At 48.9% G+C, this 18,104-nt stretch overlaps 1 protein-coding gene across 1 annotated transcript in view; it reads right to left on the bottom strand.

Annotated features, from left to right (window-relative positions):
• LOC135906779 (kelch domain-containing protein 3) overlaps nt 1–17,498 on the bottom strand; it is a 141,846-nt gene extending 124,348 nt beyond the window's left edge. Inside the window, exons 1-2 of the mRNA XM_065438364.1 lie at nt 16,915–17,498; nt 16,640–16,827 (exon numbers count right to left, since the gene is read on the bottom strand). Coding sequence (XP_065294436.1) covers nt 16,640–16,726 — 87 coding nt within the window. The 5' untranslated portion in view covers nt 16,727–16,827; nt 16,915–17,498. The remainder of the gene's footprint in view (nt 1–16,639; nt 16,828–16,914) is intronic.
• Nucleotides 17,499–18,104: the final 606 nt, after the last annotated feature.

Below are 18,104 nucleotides of genomic sequence, written 5' to 3'. Positions count from 1 at the left end.
GGCGTTCCTAGTTCAACAATTCCAACAAAAGTGCTGTCGTCCCACGGACAAGATTTTAAACTCGAACGTGTAGAACTGGTAAGTCATGCCCGGAACTGCGAGAACAATGCTGTTGGCGAGTCACGTGTTCTTCTTTTTCTCTTGTTTCTTTTCTTTTCTCTTTTTTCTTTTTTTTTTTGAGAGGGAGGCGGCGAGTTCTTACTCAGGCAATATCAGTGTTCTTCACAACAGTGGTCTCAACGTGACGCTTTAGTTTATTGAGTGTCGTGGTAGTCTGTTTTCTGGGTGTTGTGTATTCGTGTCGTGCAATGTGCATATCACTTCATTTTTCGTCATACCTACATCACCAGGCAAACATCTCCAAGGTTTATTAAAGTGCCCTCTCTCCTATAGTGCGCATTACTCCCCGTCTACCACGAGCTTTCGCGTTCCGTTCGCGGGAAGCGCAGGTTCTTCAAAACCATGCGACCCATTCGTTCCTTTGTGCAAAACCATCGGCCTCTCTTCGCCCCTTCTTCCCCACTAATCCTTATACCTTGCGCGTAAAAGCAGGCGGGGGTCTCACATCGCTGAGAAACAGGAATGCAAAGCCGCGCTAACCGTCCAAACGCAAGCCTTGTCAAACCATTACCGACGACCCCTCGGTTTTGTATCGTTCTAGGCGTCAGTATTCCTTCTTCTGAAAAAAAAAAAAATTCGCAAGTTGGTACGCTGCAGACGGTGTTTGGTTCGAAGAGCGCGCAACTCTCCGCAGCTTTTGTAAACGTTGTGCGTGGCTCCTCTTCTCTTCTCCCCCTTTTCACTCTCTCTCTCTCTTCTTTATCCTGCGCTGTCCACTCTTTGCACCGTCACCTCTCCTCCCTGCTGCCCGATGTTCAGCTAGATGTCGGTTGACAGTTACCAAGGAGAAGAGGTCGCAACCCGTGGACTGCGCATGCTCGTCTGTGCACTAACGGGCGATGGGGTCTCAAAAAAGCACCTCGCCGTATGGTGGTCACCTGAAGCACCTTTAGTTGGACCGTTGCGGTTAAGCCCGAAAGCCGAGCTTCCTCCCCTCCCCCCCCCCGCCTCTCCCACTTGCGGGTTTAGGACCGTCGCCCAAAGCAAATCGCTTCATCCCATGAGCGCGGGTAGGAGTAGCACTACTGGGAGCAGCGTACTGGATGAGGATGGGTCGATGAGTACGTAAGCTCCGGGGCACAGTAACTCCAGATGCGTCCGTCTTGTCGCTTGTGTTCTTCTTCCTAAGTCCTGGTCTTCTGCGCCTTGCCTTTACCACTTTAAGCATGAACCAACTAGCCCAAGCAAGAGTTTTACCAGATGCTACGCTCATTTCCCACCTGACAATGACGCGTAACGAATGATGGCGGGACGGATTGATATAATTGCTCTAGCCTTGGGTGATCGGTCCCATTTGCCCTTCCTGTCTGACCAGGCACGGTTCGGCCTGCCTTTTCAAACGATTACGCTCTCGTTTCCTTTGATCTAACAAAAAACAACTTAAACATACTGTCTGTGACTTGCAGATTTCTGCAAAACTTCCTTTCAGCGTTTGCTACACGAGACCTAATTTCATTAATATGTAAGCATGGAATAATAGGCAAGTATTGCGTTCGTCGGCGAATAGCCAATTTGCCCCAGGTCTCCTTATGACCGCCGCTATTAATAACGCGTTATACACACAAAAAAAAACAAGAATAAATAATAAGACGTCAATTGCGCTGCCCTGAGCAAAGCACAAGAACGTGCTTATTGCTACTGCGTAATACTAGATTTGAAGCGCGACAACAAGAGAAGGACAGGATGACAGACAGTTCCGGTATTGAAGCTCAAAATCCTCACCGCTACACCAATGTTTCGACTTGGCGGCGCTGTCCCACATCTGCAGAGCCACCACTGTTGTAAAGTTCGGATACAGTGGCTAGAAAGGGGAAGTGTGATTATCCCCGAGCGGACACTATGGGAGTCGCTGACGCTGCCTAGCGATGCCACCACCAGATGGCGCTCGATCCTGTTTACACGTAAAACCCCTTAAACTTCGTAAAGTAGTGACACTCTCCTCCTCCGCCATCACTCCTTCTCGTTTCTCCTCTCTTTCACGCACCCTCCTCGACCGTGGCGCCGCCTACATTGCTCGAGCGCAGCAACGGCGCCAACGTATGGTGTCTAGACACCCTAGCCAACGTGCGCTCCTCGCCACTCCGTAGACGCTTCTCGAGCAAAAGTGGCGCTGATGCATGGCGCGAGGGCCCACGTGATGCTATTACGCCAATAGCGACGCGGCGTCGGCCTCGGCCAGAGCGCGCGAGGAGGAGGCGGTATTCTTCAAAGCGTGGCACTACTTTACGAAGTTTAGGAGCTTTATTTACGCGTCGTCGTCGAGTTCAGCGCTTTTGCAGCGGATGACTGCGAGTTTCCTACACGTGTTGTCGGAGTTTTTTCAGTCTGCTTGCTAAGATTTTCGTCGAAGCTTGTGCGAATGACGCACAATGAGCCGCCGTCTAAGCCATTGTTTTGCGCCCGGATGCACGACTGGTTACAAGTCATGCAAGAACAAGTTTTCATTGTTCGGAGTCCCGAAGGAAGACGCCGTGTTTCAGAAGTGGCAAAGGAACATACCGAGAGCAGACAAGCCGCTTGAATGCAACGCAGCCGTATGTGAGCTGCATTTCGATCAGCAGTTCATCTCACGACACTTTGAACACTCAATTGACGGCCAAACAGTGCTCTTGGACCGAAGCAGGCCACTTCTTCTGCCGGGCGCCGTACCGACGATATTTCTAAATGTACCAAAGTACCTCTCCAAGGCAGTTCCGAAGAAAAGAAAGCCTAAAGAGAGGTCAAGCTTGCATTCCCCAGTGCCATCAAAAAGGCCTCGAAAGGATGGGCCGCTGCAACCACCTTCGCAAAACGACGTTGATCACCTTGATCTACCTATCCTATGCTGAAATTACAAACTTCTACAAGGAGACGAGACGCGTGTACCCGCCTCCCCACCCCGACCTCGAACGAGCGCAAGCCACCATGCTTCGCAGACTGCAGACTGATTCAATTCTCAGTCATTCTAGGCTTTATTTATCACTGGAGGGGATTACGACCCCGTATGTAGTAAGTGCGACCATGGAGTGTTCGCCACTCGGGCACACATTCTCTGAGGATGCGAGGGTAACCCTCCCCCACAATCATTACTGCCAGCTCCCTCCGAGGAGGGTTGGAACCAGCTGCTGACAAGAGCAGACAAGAAAACGCAACTGGCACTCGTCTCGTGGGCCCAAGACGTCGCCCCCACCTGGGAGCCACACTAGGCCTACCTGCCCTAACTTCCTACCCGGCGGCAGTGGCAAATAAAGTTGTTTCTCTCTCTCTCTCTCTGTGCCTTCCGACGATGAAGACGCACATGACTATAAGAATGTCCGTCTTCCGTCCAGCCGGTGGGGAAAGCGCATTCTCAGCGAAGAACCGTTAAAGGTAGCTTATAGTGTGTGTTTAGCTGTGCCCAAAAACATGAGTGTTCCGCATGCACAAAAGCTGGTGCTTTTCACAGTCGTCGACACCGTGGTGAAGTGCGGTGTTTGTGCGATGGGTTCTGATCGCCCTGGAAACGTCAGGAGATCCAGCTTCTTTGCTGAAGGATGTTAACGCCATCTGTGTTTGCGCTGGGGCCGGACTTTTTGAAGAGTTCCCGTTTGCGTCTTCGAATGCAAATTTCACAGTGTGGAATAACACCATCTACAAGTGTTGCAAGGAAGTTTCAGGGAGCGAAGAGAAATGCTGTATGAAGTGCAAGTATCTCAGAAAGCTTTTGATTAACCAAAGGTGCAGGAAAAAGAATAAAAAAGTAAGACCGAGCTCTGCCATGAAAATGAAGGCAAAAGCCGAAACAGTGCGGACAAAGGTCAAAACTTTAGACCAAGTGATTTCAAAGCTGCAGCAGGAAAATGAGGAGATCGAAGAATCTGCCGTCCTGAAGAGAATTGACATGCTCCCACCCAAACAGAAGGCTGCTATCATGAAATGCTTTGAAGCTGGGAGACGAAAGTCCCCAAAAGGCATGCGTTATAGTCCAGAGTGGCTACTCGAGTGCATCATCATGCACATGAAAAGTCCTCGACCTTACGAACACGTCCGCAGAGAAAAAATACTTGCTCTACTTCTTGAGTCAGCCGAAAAATACTTCTTGAGGCAGCCGAAGCTGCCTCAAGAAATACAAAAGGCAGTATGGGAGCAGCTTCGGGTTCACTGCACATATGCTTCGGGCATCCTAAACAAGACGAAAAAATTGAGTGACTTTGAATGCCACGGAGGGCTCATAAGCGATGAAATGAAACTTTCCGAAAACTTGGGTGTTGCGGGAGGTGGAAAGATTGATGGGTTTGTAGACCTCGGTCACTTTACACCCGAATCTGACAAAACACTCCCTTGTGACCACGGATTAGTGGTAATGTTTCAGCCGCTGTCAGGTTCGCGTGGCACCAGATTCTCGGTGTGTATGCCTCTAAGGGCAATGTCAAGGCGCCACTACTCTCCAAGATCGTCTTAGAAGCGGTGATGCTAACTGATAATGCTGGGCTGAGAGTGGATTATGTGACATGCGACGGAGCATCATGGAATCGGGCAATGTGGCATCAGTTAGGAATATCGGGTAAAGGAACAGCTATCAAGCCATCAACATCCCACCCCACTGATGATGACCGACGACTATTTTTCCTGTCAGACTTTCCACACTTAGTGAAGCGTGTGAGAAACGGCTTTGTTAAAGCTGGTTACAAGACACCAGTAGGGCATGTGGATGTGAAGCCACTAAAGATAGCATATGAACTGGACAAATGTGCCACAACGCTCAAAGTTATGCCAAGATAAGCGAAGTCCACCTGAACCCTAATAACTTTGAAAAAATTAAAGTTAATTATGCCTTCACCTTTTCAGCTCTGAAGTTCTACGTGGCCTCTTCTTCTATAAGAGCCAAATTGACAAAGCCTTGGCACACCGGAAGCAGACAGAACATTTAATTGGATTTATGCAGAAGTTAATTGCCATCATGACATCAAGACTTCCATCCAGTGCCCTCAGACCGAATTCACCAGAAGAACAGGTGCTGAGTGATTCCCTACTTTACATCAACGAATGGGAAACCAAAACAGGCCACTCAAAAGCAGGTTTTTGTCAGTGGGACAGTGCAGTGGGACCCTGCAAGGAACGTTGGAGCTTTTAAGATACCTAACAGAGCAAGTAGGTTACAAATATTTGCTGACTTCCCGCCTGAGCCAGGATCCCATAGAGAAGTTGTTTGGCATAATTCGCCAGTTTTTGTGATGTAATGATCATCCAACCTCAGCACACTTCCTTACTGCTGTTAACTGTATGAGCTTCAATAATTTAGTAAAAGCTCTAGACACAGGCAACTGCTCAGGTGGTGCAATCATGTGATTTGTCGGACCAGCTGAGGCAGCCAACCAAGTGGACAACTTGATTGGTGCAGGAAGAATTGACGAAGCCTCCAGCGTACTCGAAACATCATCCTTGTGCACTGATCATCCTTATCCGGAGAAGCATAGTAATGCAAGGCTGGTATTTTATTTGGCTGGCTATGTGGCCCGACGGAAAATACTAACAACGAAATGTCGGGACTGCTTTGAGCAGCTGCTGACATCGGTTGAGAATTCAGATGAAGCTCTCTCATTTTTCACCCAGTTTTGTGATAAAGGAGGGCTTCTGTATCCCTCAAGACAACTTTTTTCATTCGTGGAAGCTTTGGAGGATAGCTACACAATGTGGTTCAGTTGGAAGAAGGTCCAAAGAGATAGCGTCACCGATATTTTGCATTGTATGCAACACGTGCCTGCCATTGGTTGTGATGCCCACAAAGAAGCACTGTCAAGCAATATAGTGAAGTTTTTTTATCTTGACACGACTTCACTTTTACATCAAGTCTTTGAACAAAAAAAGAATATCAACGCGAGAAAAAAAGAAACAACTGAAGATGCGCCGCAATACATAACCAACGTAACAATGCGGATGCTCACTTTGCCTAATCTTAACTTGCTGAATAAAACTGATAAAAATTAAGAAGCTTGTGTGGATCTCAGTTATTTTTTTATTTTCATACACACTGCTATGGTGCCTGTTTGTTAGGAATTAGTAGTCAACACCAGCATGCCAGCAATTTTGAATCTCCAGTAATGCAGTTCATCTCACAAGGTGAACCGACTGACTAACTCAAACTGTTAATGAGTTAGTTAGTTGTTAATGGGTTAATGAGGAGCAAGATTGGCAGGAGGGCACGAAGGCAGTTACAATAAGGTCATTTTCGCAGTATTATTTAGGAGCTAATGGCGCGGTCGTGATAAATTAGTTTCGGATATAGGTAAAACATGACGCCGTTCAACAGATCAGCGTCGCTTGTCGAATGAATAAACGCAGATCTCGGCAGTAATACGCTCTGTGTTTAGTCTAGCCAACATGTGAAACTGCGATCGCGTGGCCTCCGCTGTAAAATCAACGGCACCAGACGCATGTACGGAATAGGCAGCTGCAGATGCTTTTTGGAGCGGCTTTTGCAACAGCGCAAAGCGAAGTGCGGAGGCCATGCGATCGTAGCTGCCTCAGATATGGCTTCATTATGACTGCAGGTAATCTAAAAAAAAGGAGTGTAGAACACCAAGCTGCCTCAGTGCCGCGGCTGGAATGCCACAGTGCCTACAGCAGACCGCCGCGTCCGAGCGACGTGTAAGCGAATGCGAGCGCCACCTGAGCGGAACATCCGAGAAGTAAAACCCCTTAAACTTCGTAAAGTAGCGACACTCTCCTCCTCCGTCTGCGCTCCTCCTCGTTTCTCCTCTCTTTCACGCTCCCTCCTCGACCGTGGCGCCGCCTACACTGCTCGAGCGTAGCAATGGCGGCAAGATGCACTCCTCGCCACTCCGCAGACGCTTCTCGAGCAAAAATGGCGCTGATGCACGGCGCGAGGGCCCACGTGATGCTATTAGACCAATAGCGACGCGGTGTCGGCCTCGGCCAGAGCGCGCGAGGAGGAGGCGGCATTCTTCAAAGCGTGGCACTACTTTACGAAGTTTAAGGGGTTTTACCGAGAAGCCCACGCGAGAGGCGGCGCCTTGCGCACACTTCCTCTATTCTAGCCACTGTAGTTCGGGGGCGATCCAAAGTGAGGGGACGCTATCAACCAGCGACCCCGAACTCGAAAAGCTTGCGACCCTTTATTCACAATGATTTATGGCTTCAAGAGCACCAGGGACTCGGAACAATGCCAACATCATATTAATCCATATCAAAAGAGACGTCAAAGAGCGAAACATTCACCAAAGTAATCTTAACCACAGTCAACCCAGCGAACAGGCTGGCGTCTGCAGGAAGGGATAATCTACAACGGATCGCATTCAGGTCATCAATCGGGCAATCGAGAAATCTGTGGAGCGCAACCAACCTTTATACATGGCTTTAACAGATTAAGAAAACGCATTTGATTCAGCAGAGGTACCAGTTGTCATGGAGGCACTGCACAGTCAAGGAGTACAGAATCCACACCTGGCTATCTAGCAAGCATATTTATAAATATTGTACGGCTACCTTAGTTATCCCCCAAGAAAAGCGAACAGATGCCGATGAAAACCAAGGGGGGGGGGGGAGGCGTGCCTTACAAGGACACAATCTCTTCAATTCTATTCATTGTACGCCAAGAAGTATTGAAATTATTAGACTGGAAGTTTATTAGTCAAGATCAATGGCGAATATTACAGAAATCTGCGATTGCAGATGACATCATCTTGTTGAGCAACGCTGGAGATGACTTGCAGCAGATGAGGGAAGGCCTTATCCCACAAAGCATAAAAAAGCACGGTTGAAGATCGATACATGAAAGTCTAAGGCAAAGTTCAACACCTTGGAAAGAGTACAAGAATGCATGATCGGGAGTAGGTCTGTAAAATGTGTGCAAGAGTATACGTTTATATATAGCTCGATTAATTCCAGGAGATCATCATCATGAGAAGGAAATTTACAGAAGAATAAAATTGAGTTGGAGCGCATACGACACAATTTACGGAGCCACGACTGGCAGTTCAGCGTTATCTTTGAAACGAAAAGTGTGCAATGATTGCATTCTACTATACGGCGCAGCTGTATATGGCTAGCATGCCGGGATTCTTTCGCAACCATCGACAAAATACTATCATCATCAATGGCCCGTACCCCGTAGGCCCTCAGAGCGTAGTAAGCAAAAAAAAGAATGGCGATGGCTCATAGCCCTGTGAGGCAGAGGCTATAAACACACAGCAAAGTGAATCGAAAAGTGCTTACATTCTTTGGAATCACGCATAGAATATACAGAACAGCATGTCGAAAACTGTCATCATCAATGGCTCATACCCACGTAAGCAAGCAGGAGGAGTAGATTTTAATGAAGAGAAACGAAGAGAGGTCGGCCTGGAGAGCGTGTAAGCAAAGAAGAGAGAGAGAGAGAAAGCAAGGACAGGAAAGGCAGGGAGGTCAACCAGAAGAGTATCCGGTTTGCTACCCTACACTGAGGGTGGGGGAAAGGGGAATAGAAAAAGGAGAACGGGAGAGAGTGAGCACTGAGTACGTGTGGGCGGGCCACTATGCACAGGGACACTATAAACGGTCTCTTAAACCGGTGTACCTCAAGTATTGCACTAATGCACGATTCGCTTTTCGTGACAGTGACGGGTGTGGCCACGGTTTGAGTATCTTTGACTCGGTGAAAGGTCGTAATGTCTAGTCGGTGCGAAGTTTCCTGTAGAGAGAGGCGTTGTACATCGTAGCGGGGGCAGGTATACAATAGGTGCTCGATGGTCTCCTCGCAATCACAGGAATCGCACATCGGGCTCTCGGCCATTTCCAAACGAAAGGAATATGAGTTTGTGAACGCTACTTCCAGCCACAAGAGGTACAGCAAGGTTGCTTCACCGCGGGAAAGGCTAGATGGTAAGCAAAAAATGCAATGGCTCATACCCCCGTAAAGCGGAGGCTACAAGCACAAAGCAAAGTGTAGCGAACAGTGCGTACATTCTTTGGGATCACGCGTACAACATACAGAACCGCATACGTTTCAGTAAAGAACAAGCTAAACAAAGAAACTCGCTATCTCGCCCTTGCGAAAGCGGACTTCCAGCGAAGCTCTTCAGTATCACCACTACAGCTGCTGAGGGGGGCATGCAATGCTTTATGACTTTAGAGTAATGGTAGTAGAGCTATTTTTGGGGTACTGTTAGCAGTGGGAGTAATCGTAGGTTTGAATGCATGCCGCCGCCCTTAGCGGTGCCGCAGCGACGTTGAATTTAGTTGCTAGGTTGGTAACTTTCATATACGACAGGACGTTACAACCTGCGTCGCAAGCTGGCGTCACCGCGGCGACAGCTTACGCAACAGTAATCTATGCCGGGAAACATATGCGGGGAGCGCCACGTGCTCCGCATTGCTATCGCGAGCACCTCGTCATCAATTATGTGGTTGGAATGCCTCTTTTGAGCTTGTTCTTTATCGAAACGTATGCTGATCTGTGCAATGTATGCGTGATTCCAAAGAATGTGTCCACTGTTCGCTTCACTTTGATGAATGCTTGTAGCCTCTGCCTCAGGGGGGTATGGGACGCTGCATTTTTTTGCTTGCCTACGCGGAATAGTTTTCGACATGCTGTTCTGTGTGTTGTATGCGTGATTCCAAAGAATCTAAGCACTGTTCGCTTCACTTTGCTGGGTGCTTGCATCTGCCTTTTGGGCTATAAATGAGCCATTGCAGTTTTTGCTTGCGTACAGAGAGGTACGAGTGCTTAGTGCTTATCGGGGGTATGAGCCATTCATGATGATGGTTTTCTGTCGACGGACGCAAAAGAATCGCGAGGCTTATAGCGCGTGAAAAGACAAGGACGAAAGGAAGACGCTACACACACAGGCGCTAACTTGCAACAATACCCCTAGACTATCAATCATTTCTGCTTCCATAATTTGTCGAGTTAATCTTCCTCGGGCTCTTCCTACGATGGAGCAGTCTTTGTGGATAACTCTGGGATAACTGTGTTTCAAAACCATCAATTGTCCTTTCCTGCAAAGAGTTAGCTTACCTGCATAATGCTAAGGGATTTTTGTTTGCATGATGATGTATACGAAAAAGTTGTATATACGTGTGGGTTCCTTGCTCGAAATAAATACTGCTGCAAGTTAGCACCTGTGTGTGTCACGTCTTCCTTTCGTCCTCGTATTTTCACGCGCTATAAGCCTCACGATGTCATACTAACAAGCCCAAATCAGTGCATTACGAGAAAGAATCCCAGGATCCTAGACATATACAGCTACGCTGTAAGACAGTTATCACAGTTCTTGAAACCACAGAGTTCGTAAAATAATCGCTAGAGGGAACTTTGACCAAACTTCGGCCTTCTGGCTTTGAACGGCTCCGCGACTTTCCAAATCCGTCATGTTCAACGAAGTACAGTGCATCAAATAATCAAATAAACATTATTGCAATTGCTCCACAGAAGCCCAATAATTAAACCGTTACGCCACGGACGCTTCTTTTTTGCTTTGTTGCCTCGCTTGACACCGAGTTTACGAGCTCAGAAGAACAGAATAACAAGATCACAGTACGGAGAACCGTCAGCTGTTTGCTGCATGGCTAAGAAGCCATGCAGCTTCCGCATTTCCAGTGGAATGGGCGGGACACCCTCCTCTCCTATTCGGTTGCCGCGATGACCGATCCAAGGGGTTGCAGTACCACAAGACGCCAGGTGGAAAGCTCGTCCGACTTTATTCCCACGCCTTCTTCACTTCAAGAATGGCCTCCGAGAGCACGCGCGCCCGATCTCGGACGCCATGTTCTAACGCAATAGCGTTAAGGGCCCCGTGTCGCGGAAAATCCGGCGTCGGTGTCGGCGGAGTCGTCCGTGAGCGAAAAGTGTATATGTATATCCCACGCCTTACTACATGACACGCGGTATATGCCGGTTATATTGCCACACTGTCACTAAAGTTGCTCATACCCTGTCTTACATTCTTGACAAAGCTTTTCCTCGTAATTTTGAGAATGACGGCACACAACCATATGTCATGAAACAAAACACCGAAAACGCATGCCTTTTATGCTGCATCTTATGTTACATTTGCGGCAGAAAGGATGTTCCACATCCGCCGCCAAGGTCTGGGAGTGGTGGCGCTGGCTAACACTCCCAGAGTTGTACGAGGAAACATAAATACCCAAGAAAGTGCATGCAGAAACGGCGCCGCGGTAGCTAAATTGGTAGAGCATCGCAGGCGAAATGCGAAGGCTGTGGGATCGATCCCCACCTGCGGCAAGTTGTTTTTTCGTCCACTTTCATTTCAATTAATTAATCGTTTCTTTACATCATTTATTAAGCACAAGTAATTTCCCCTATGTTGTCCTTGGTGTCAGTGTCTGTTGGCTTCTTAAGATATGACTAATAAAAATCGGGCCCCTCGGTCAACCCCATTGCTTCTCGTTTATCTTCCCAGACTGAAACATTAAAAGTGCGAAACAATAACAGAAACCACAAAATTATGTGTCCCTTTGAAGGGAAGCCTTCTTTTCCTCTTCGACTTTCCGCTGCTGCTGCTGCTGTGGTCCTGAACGCCGGACGCGTAAGAACGTGGTTGAGACGTGGCCACGTCACAAAAACATAAAAGGCACGCGCTGTCCATGTTTTGTTTCATGACATTTGTTTATGAGCTGCCATTCTCGAAGTTCCGAGGAGTAGCTTTGCAAAGAATGTAAGACAAGGTATGCGCCTGCTGGAGGGCCTGCGCGGTTGTGGTTCAAAATGATTATTCGCCAAGCGACGCCCGCGGTGTCGACACGGGATTTTCTGTGACGCGGGGGGCCCTTAACGCGCTATCTCGTTAGTACATAGTGCGGCACAAAGGAGAGGAGTACCCGAGTATCTCGTGTCAACATTTGCACGGCGTTGCATGTGCACAACGACCTCTGGACGCCGTAACTAGGCGTGACCATACGGAAGTGCAGTGCAGGCGCTGCCGCACTGGTCTCCGTGGTCACCGGCAACAGCAACGTGGCAGCAGAGGGAGGAGGAGAGAGAGGTAGATTCTTGTTGGAAGGAAAAATTGGGGTAAAGTGCAGCGCAGTAACTGTCTCTCAGATGAGGACACCTCAACCGCGCTGCCCAAGAGGGGGCGGGATTGGAAAGAAGGGTGAGGAGGAGGTGGGGAGAACGTTAGCGAGAGAATACAGAGAGAGGGAGAGGAGGCAGCTTTGTGAGCTACAACCGCGTTGTAAGAATGTTTATTCTTACGCCGTGGCTACAAAACGCTACGACCCAGAATGGCGCCGAAGCGCGCACTTGCTGCCGACGAGACGAAGGCCCGCACAAAGCGTCGAACGGAGCAAGAACGGCAAGCACAAGTGGAGCAGGCGAGGTAACATTTCACACCACGACTTCATTTCACGACTGTCGTAGGCCGTCAATATATCATTGCCAAAGAACGTTCATGAACGCAAAGAGCAGACAAAAAGCTTCGCTTACATCGATACCCAGAGTGCGTGGGATCCGCATATATATATATATATATATATATATATATATATATATATATATATATATATATATATATATATATATATATTTATTGAGATGAATATTAGGAGAGGTTGGCGCCTTTATGGTGGCACCGGCTACTCCTTGTCACTTGGCAAAGGAAACAAATTTGCGTAAAAAGGGAGAATAGCGACACGAAATATGCCACTCAGTAGAACACTGGATGAATAAAAAATATACAGTCCAACAGTACATGAGTCGCATAGTTCTGTGCATTAGTTCAGTCCACGTACGCATATATAAAGTCAGATGTTTAGAACAGCCATAACACACAACACATGTAATGCTCTGCAAGTACAGAACAGAATTATACATATTTTTTAAAATTTATTTTTGGCGCGGCATTGCACACTGTTTCCGTGATCGGCCCACGCAAGAGGCCACGCGAGAGGCCTCCTACCAGAAAGCTCGCCTTCGCACATGGCGTTCGCCACCAGCGTTTCCCGGTAAACATTACGCTCGCATAAGCTGCGGTTGCCGGAAAAGCGTGAGAAGCAGTCGGGAATATTTAAATGCTACCACGTTCCACTCTTAAAGACGTAGCTCTAGCGTCATCCACGTTTCCTGTTTCGTTTTTTTTTTTTTATGCGAAGCATATTACTAGAGCTCAACCCAGCTCCTCAGGTGCGGCGGTGTCGCCTTCAATACCACGTGACACCGTGACGTCACGACAGAGGTGAAACGGGGCTCCAACTCGCGCCGTCGCTCGAGAGCTCAACCCAGCTCCTCAGGCGCGGTGGTGTCGCCTTCAATACCACGTGACACCGTGACGTCACGACAGAGGAGAAACGGGGATCCAACTAACGCCGTCGCTCGCGGCGTCGCCCCCCGCATCGGACGCGGTGAGCGTCGAGCAACGCAGCGTTCGGCGCGACAACGAAATGTGCGCCTGAGCAAGCGCCGCACGCCTGAGCCGACGCCGACGACACCGGCTTTTCTGCGACACGAGCTCCTTAACGCTGTCGCGTTAAAATAAAGGCTAGTATGCTTCGCATCCTGGGCTTAACCTTAGCTAAGCCACAGCCATTTTTTTTTTAATTTAGCGATCGACCGCTGTGTCTCCAAGGCGCCGGGTAAATCGGGCGAGCAAATTCAGCCAGCTCCAGGTGGACTAGCCGGCTTACTAATCTGCCCACGCCTGAAAGTCTTGTTGCGTCGTGTGATGTGGCCTAAGGCTACGTTGGCGAGGATCGCCGCCTTTCGTAGCCGTTACGCGCACCGGCTTTGCGGCGAGCTATAAAAATCGACGAGGTGTTCACACGCTTCGCTGCTAGTGGTCGGCGCTTCCTTGTATTCCTTATACATAAGTTTAAAAAAAAATAATGAGAAAAGAAGAAGCCGGTCATCGTGAATTAATTGCACTCCCGCTGTTGGTAGCATGTACGTCAGCGTTTCCGACGAATTTGCGTCAACAAGGGAGGAAGATTGCGGAAGCCATGCTACGTTTCAATTTCGGATACCAGTGCTTCTGCACCGGATTGCTAACGTTTGCGAGGATTATCCCAGATTACTAAATATGGGGGAGGCGTCACGAAATGATGATTTTTCCCCTACCCTCAAGGTCCACAGCAGCGACACGCATGGGAATTACAATAAGCAATAATTACCGACATAATTATTAATTAACAGCAAATGACACTAATTATTGTTGATTAGGTGCGTTATAATGTGCATGATGCAACTGTGTAGTAGAAGCCGCGCAGTTTTGAAGGCATAACGAGAGAGAGAGAGAAAGAGAAGAGAGGGGAAAGGACGGGAGATTAACCAGATGGGAAAATTCGGTTTGCTACCCCACGCTGGGGAGAGAGGGCAGGGGGAGGTAAAGTGATAGCAAAGTTGAGATAAACAAAGAAAGGAGTTGAAGGCATAAGCCTTTGTTGTAAACTCTACGCCTAGCTGCGTACATGAAATGTGCAGAGAAGTGCGCTAATGTTCAAGATAATATGCTTCCGCAGTTTTCACTTTTCCGCCTCGTCATTTATTTGGTCAGTGCAATAAATGATATCAATGCACTAGGGAGAAAGGTTTCCTCGAAAGCCAAGCTTTCTTTCTCTCCGTCTTCGGCTATTGCGCTGCGGCTGTTGCTGTCTTGCTCGCCGCGTCGGGAGATGGTTCAGAGCGTGTGGCAGAGAGGACAGGCGACGCGAGAAACCCGTTTGAACTTTTCCGTCGCGTCGCATGTCCACAGTGCCCTCTACAGCTCCCTGGGCGTCGCCACGTTAGCCTCTTAACAGCTGTAATCATCCGTGACTCCCCGCAAAAGCGTTCCAGAAACTGCAGCGCTTGACCTTCTGTTAACATGCGAGCCCAGAGGGTAAGATGATATAATGGTAGAGACGAGGTAGGGAGAGGAGGCAGTGAATGGGTACAACCGACGCAGTCGCGAAACGAGTAACAGCCTTGCCACTCTTCGCTCGCATTCGCCACACAAGGACGGTGGGGGAGAGGGGGAAAGTAGGAGGAGGAGGGGAAAGCTGACGTGAGGAGGCAAGGAAACGCTACTACCACGGTACGACAAGTCTCTGCTATTTCTGGAATATAAACGCAATGCAACTTTCTCAAGTGGGAAGCCTGTGCCCGCCGCGGCAGCTTTGCGGCTGTGGCATTGCTCGAGGTCGCGCGTGCGATCGCCACTGCGGCGGCCGCATTTAGATGGGACTGAAGTGCAAAAAATTCTCGTTTAGCTAGAAAAATTAGGTCGGAGTCCGTCACCATGGCGTGCCTCTTAATCCGATAATGGTTGTGGTATACGTACAGCCCCACAATTCAGTTAAAGTTTGACACTTCCGCTGCGATTCGGGATGACATGTGAGAGTCAACGATAATGATCAACCCTCTCCAAAGTTGTGAACAATGGCGCACAACAACGCATCAAGGAAGCACCTCTCCCTGTGTGTTCTGTGTACTTACGCAGACAAAAAGCCGTGGCGCGCGCAAGGTAACGTTTCATATTAACGCACCACTCGCGTGTTGGACTAAACGCTGAAAAAAATTAAACGTTCGCCATCAACATCACCGCTAATTATCGTCAATCAAAGCAAAGAGAACAGGAAGCTTCGCTTACATCGAATCCAACAGTGCGGGATTCACATAATTTTTTTTGGCAAGATATAATTCGCGCCAGCTGTGATCAGATATGACTCAATAACGAAGCATAATATTTGCATTAATTAACTCCCTCATCAGAATTTAAAGTGCCCCCCCCCCCTTGCATGGTGATCAGCGATACATGCACACATACACAGCCCTCGCCCCGACACATGCATGTATGTACACATACAAGCAGCCCACATGACCGCCCCCCCCCCCCCCCCCGCACGCTTTTCGAGTATTAAGCACTGCTGATACACCACAAGTGTCGACATATCCTTCAACTAATTTGGAATCAAAAGCGTTGCGAAAGTGACGCTAGTTCTAATTGAATTCGAATTTGATCGTATGTTTCCAAACGAAAGCAAACATCTGAGATAACACCGCTTGACTTTCACTCGGCCAACGACGGAGCACAGGTGTGGTGAAGTCGAACTTTTTTACCGGTAAATTATTTACTTTGCTTGAAAGTTTACGCATGCATAGCACACACAAATGTTAGTCTTTAGAGAACCTGGTACACCGTCCTTGCTGTATTGTTGGATTCCTAAAAGCACATCTTATTTCGTTGTAACATGCGGGCTAACGTATCTTGTCCGCCCAAGTCCGTTTGATGTAGTTTTCGCAACGTTAAACTACGGTTGAACTTCCTTTTTTTTCGTTCTTCTTTATTTACTGTCGCCCTTCAGCATTGAGAGATACGTCCTATTTCTTGAACAAAAATTAAATGATAACAAACGAAAGCATGCAAATATGAGTGGCATAAGCGCACTGTTCAGACTGAAAATGAAAATGAGCAACGTGGCCCACTTGTAAACCACTTGCGTTACGCTTCACGGTATCGTGGTCACGGCAGAGACCGGAGGGCTGGAACGAAGTACATGAAAAACGCCGTGTTTTCTGCCCTTGAGGATGCTCTAAGCTAAAGGGACAAGCGTGCACTTGTGAACTCACCAGCGACGAGTCACGGATCACGTGGCAGATGATTTTCTTGAACAGGCGGTACAGCCAGCCGGTGAATTTCGCCGTCACAGGAACCATCACCAAGTGATACCACCGTAGGAACCAGACGACGCACACAGGAGCTAGCAGACGACGAACATGTGTTCCGGACGACGCGCTTCGAAGCAGACCTCCTTTGTCTGTGATGTAGATCAGAATGAAGAGATGTGGAAATGAGGAGACGAGGATGAGAACTGAAGAACTTGATGCACCGTGGAAAAACACACCTGGTTTAAGTACGAACGAATACCAAAGTAGTCACAAAAGTCCTCGATCCTGTTTTCGAAGGAAGTGTCCGCGACGACTATCCACAATAGACTTTAAAAAACGACAGCAGCGGCTATGAGGTGCGCCTACAGAAGGCGACTGTGGTTGTGGAAAAGCCGAAACATCACTGGAGCCGTACAACACGTTCACGCAGAGTCGACAGCATCCCACAAATAGAGCCTCCTGGCACCCGTCGTTGAAGAGCACACGCTTGAAGAGGTACTGCTGTCGCCACCCGTTAATTTCGCTAGTGCCTAAAGTTACTGCGCCGTTACATATTCGTCGACAGGCTTCGAAGCGACGACGTTGACCGATCTACGACACGGCGGCAGACGCAACGACTTCAGTAGCAGACGACGTTGGTTGGCGGCGGCGTTGTAGCAGACGACGCCGCTCGTAGTAGCGGAGCGCTTTCCAGGAGAAGGCGTGCACGCGCGTACGTAAAAAAGCCGGTCTCTCCCTTCCAAGCTCGTGCGCGCGTACAACGCTTACAACAGCGGGGGGAAAGAAGAAAGCGCGCTCGGCGGCGACTCGGTGCTCGCGGCGGCGTTTCACACACTGAAGTCCAAGCAGCAGCCACGCCGCCACCGCGAACGGCAATCGCCCAAGGATGTCAGGGTCGGGTCGGACGACGTCGTCTGCGCGCTCCATGAAACGAATCGACGATCCGAGGGTGTTGTGTGTGGTTTCTTTTTTTTCTCGCGCCGCGGGAGAGAGAGGGCGCTGCTTCCCTAAAGTTATATTCGCAGACGACGGGGAGATTAGACCGTATCTCGAACACTGGCGCGCGAGGTTTGCTTCTTTCTCGCCGGAATGTTTGGTGGGTTGCCCGCTCGTCGTGCGAGGTGGCAGCGTAGAAACATTCGAAAGGTGGAGGGCCCGGGTGCCGCACCGGCAAGTAGAAAGAAAGAAAGAGCGTGGAAGAAAGAAATGCGGGGAGTGAGAACGGCGCTTGGGGGTAGAAAAAAAAGAAACCGAAAGAAGGAAGAAAACGGTCCGAGGTAAACGCTTGTCTCCTACCGCGAGACGCGCTTGCCTTGACTCCCTTTATGTAAGCAACTTCGCCCGCGCCTAGTAGATGTTTACGGACGCGTTTCGGTGCTTGACTGTAGTGCTGCGGAGAGGAGGAGTTGAAGGCGATGCTCTCTTA

The sequence above is a fragment of the Dermacentor albipictus genome, chromosome 7 (genome assembly GCF_038994185.2).
Source record: "Dermacentor albipictus isolate Rhodes 1998 colony chromosome 7, USDA_Dalb.pri_finalv2, whole genome shotgun sequence".
NCBI classification, from domain to species: domain Eukaryota; kingdom Metazoa; phylum Arthropoda; class Arachnida; order Ixodida; family Ixodidae; genus Dermacentor; species Dermacentor albipictus.
Note: the sequence above shows the minus strand (reverse complement) of the source record. Positions and strands in the feature narration are given on the sequence as shown.